Raw genomic sequence first — 2989 nt, 5'->3', positions numbered from 1 at the left:
TTATTCTTTATATTTTATGTCATTGTTGCTCTCTGCCCTTGTTAACAATGTTTCTATATCTGATTGTATGTATATTTTTGACATATGTATGTATAAATATTTAAGTTTTGAGGACTTATACTGTCATATTTGTGCAGAGTTGTTTTCCTTCTCTTTTGGCAATTTTGCCAATGTTGAAGGTGGAGATTGTGCAACTTAACTTGTAATTGCAATAGTTAAACAACTTGATTCTCTGAAGATTGTTTTTCAAATGTTTCTAATAAAGGATTTGGGCTATTAAGAATATTTATTCTATATTTTATATGTTTATAATTCTTAATATTTTATATTATTGTTGCTCTCCTTTCTTTTTACATTTTTATAAATCTCATTGTCAGTATTTTTGGCACATTTATGTTTATTTATGTAAGTTTTGATAACTTTTACTGTCATATTTTGTGCAGAAATGTTGTAATAATTGCAGGTGGAGGCATTTTAAAAAGGCTGATTTCTGTTGTAATTGCAATATTTAAATTACTGGAGTGTGTGTACTTTCAAACGTTCGAATTAAGGATGTGTGCAATGTTCTCTTTCACTTATGTTGTTATAATCAAATATTACTGATTAAATATATAATATTTATGGGGGGAGGGGCTCAAAGGGGTTCTTGCCCAGGATTTAATTCAACGTAGAAGAACCACTGATGATAGATTAGACTGCTGTACCTCTGCATCGGGCCAGGTCTTTGGCTGGTTGAAGAAAGCGAAACAGCGAGAGCCAAACTGAGTCCAATCAGGAGGGCAGGGTGGGGGGGCACCCTGTATGAACAAACACACCAGAACCAATCAGACTAGTCTACATGGACAACTTTACATCAGTGGTTCTCATCTTGTTTTGGGCCAGCGCCCCCTTTCCATTATCCAGGTCACTGACCCCATCAAATACAAACCCTAATACCAATAAAGTTGAGACATTGTGTTAAAAGTAAATGAAAGCAGAATTGTTACCACTGTTACATCATCTTTCCTTTTTATCAACAAGGCAAGGTAGCTTTATTTGTAGAGCACATTTCAGCAACAGGGCAATTCAAAGAGCTTTACACAAAAAAACACTTGAAAATCCATGCTTTTCTCGCCTAAATTTTACCCTTAAAAAAGTGCTGCTGTTTCCACATGCTTTGGCCCTCTGGGATGACCCTGAGTTCATTGGGAAGTTAACACTCTCAACTTGTTGTTTCTAGTGGCATTGTGACACTAAGCCTTACTGACACAGAGCTACAGAGGTTAGAACACAGAATTTCTATTTCCGTCCAAGTAAATCATCTGAAAAATTAATAAAAAACACTACTGTAAGCATATTATACTAAAATAGTACCCTAGCCTCATGTCTCAACTTAGAACAGAAAAAATCCAGAAAAAAATGACTTATAAAACGGATTTTATTTGAATTTATTTCTACAAATAGGTCTGTGCATTTTTCTTATTTCTTATTTCTAAAAAAGCCAAAAAAGTTCTAAATACAAAACGTTTGAAATACAAAAACACACCCACATCAGTCACAGATATACCTGAAAGAACTGCATGCATAAATTTATAGGAATAGAATAAGTAATCATAATTTGATGAAATGGTAAAATGCCATGAGAAGGCAATATTTTAGCTTTGACACTTATTATTATTATTTTATGTTATTATTTTCTGGCCTCATTTGGTATCAATCAACTCGTCTTCTTATTGGCTGCAAAGGGATGCCAGTTTTATGACCTCTTCTTCTAACTGGTGGGATGTTGGCCCAATGGGGACTGTGGCATATGATTGGCTAGTCTGAAGGATATCTCAAGATAGACTGATGCTATTGGCTGGGACCAGATATCAGTGGAATCTGCAGAAGCCAGAGAGTATAATGGTATGTGGACGGACTTTGTAGCGCACCCAGCGAAAAAGATACACGCGATCAAAACCGAGAAATTATGCACTAGATATCTAGATTTCTCTACGTCAAAACTTGGCCTGAAACTACCAGATTGTGAGGGGACCAGATAATTATGGATTACAAGGCTTGGATATTCTAATACCTTGGAGGGTTGGCGATGTAGGAAAACAACGTTTTTGGCGATCTTTCACTGCTGCGATTAAAGACACGAGGAGACAGGTAGGAAAGATTAGACTAGATTAGACTCAAATCTTTCTGTCTTTCTTTACTTCAGAACGTGATTATAACCGCTGTATGTCACCTTATTGCTTTGTGTTTGGGCTCGATGGAATCATAAGACTTTAAGCTTTCAAATGATGTATGGCATGAGCGTGTTTATGACGGTTTAATGCCTGCATTTATGAGGGAAGTCACCACTTCCTCAAACGGTCCCGGGACCGGGACCCATGCTTGCAACACTTAAACAGATAAAACACAAGTATGAACAGTTAAAAATAAAAACATGAAGTCATATACAAAAACACACACAAAAATAAATATTACAGTGCAGCATAAGAAATTAATCATTAAAGAAATGAACAGTCACTCAAAGAAAGACAGCATCAAAAAGAAAGGTCTTCAGCCTTGTTTAGATTGGACTCTGGGGATGAAAAGCAGACCTGTCCCAGATGAGCTGAGAGGTCTGGGGGGGTCATAGTGTAGTAGCTCATCAGAACACTCACACAATTATTTGTATCTATATGTGCACTAGCATCTGTTAAACAGGGCCAAAAAAGGGAAGAGGAACTGTTTTTTAAAAACTGTTCTTAAACACATAAAATGTATTTTTACTGTAACTACACACCAAATTTCCTTTTTTAATTACAGAAAAAAGTCTCCGTAATAAGCTACCAGAACATTTTATTATTATTTTACAAATGTGTTTCGTAAGAGGGGGTGGCTGTTGCTCTGTGGTAGTCGTCTGCCAGTCGTAAGGTTGGGGGTCCAGTCCCTGGCCCTGCACTCCCATGTAGAAGTGTCCTTAGGCAATGAGCAGGTGTGTAGATGTGTGTGAGTGTGTATCTGATGAGCAGGTGTG

The 2989-nt window shown here is 36.7% G+C and overlaps 1 protein-coding gene and 2 long non-coding RNA genes across 6 annotated transcripts in view; 1 reads left to right on the top strand and 2 right to left on the bottom strand.

The window, feature by feature from the left end:
- LOC117952768 overlaps nucleotides 1–2989 on the top strand; it is a 17867-nt gene that overhangs the window by 11556 nt on the left and 3322 nt on the right. The gene's annotated exons all lie outside the window — the stretch shown is intronic.
- LOC117952767 overlaps nucleotides 1–2989 on the bottom strand; it is a 17849-nt gene that overhangs the window by 11693 nt on the left and 3167 nt on the right. The window lies entirely within an intron of this gene.
- Nucleotides 1–2989, bottom strand: part of LOC117952761 (galactose-specific lectin nattectin-like) — a 15706-nt gene that overhangs the window by 11167 nt on the left and 1550 nt on the right. The window contains exon 2 of one of the 4 annotated variants that reach the window (XM_034885288.1): nucleotides 705–797. The exons of the other annotated variants lie outside the window; for them this stretch is intronic. Coding sequence (XP_034741179.1) covers nucleotides 705–797 — 93 coding nt within the window. The remainder of the gene's footprint in view (nucleotides 1–704; nucleotides 798–2989) is intronic. 4 annotated transcript variants of the gene reach the window in all.

The sequence above is a fragment of the Etheostoma cragini genome, chromosome 11, assembly GCF_013103735.1.
Source record: "Etheostoma cragini isolate CJK2018 chromosome 11, CSU_Ecrag_1.0, whole genome shotgun sequence".
Taxonomy (NCBI): domain Eukaryota; kingdom Metazoa; phylum Chordata; class Actinopteri; order Perciformes; family Percidae; genus Etheostoma; species Etheostoma cragini.
This window is presented reverse-complemented; position numbering and strand designations above follow the sequence as displayed.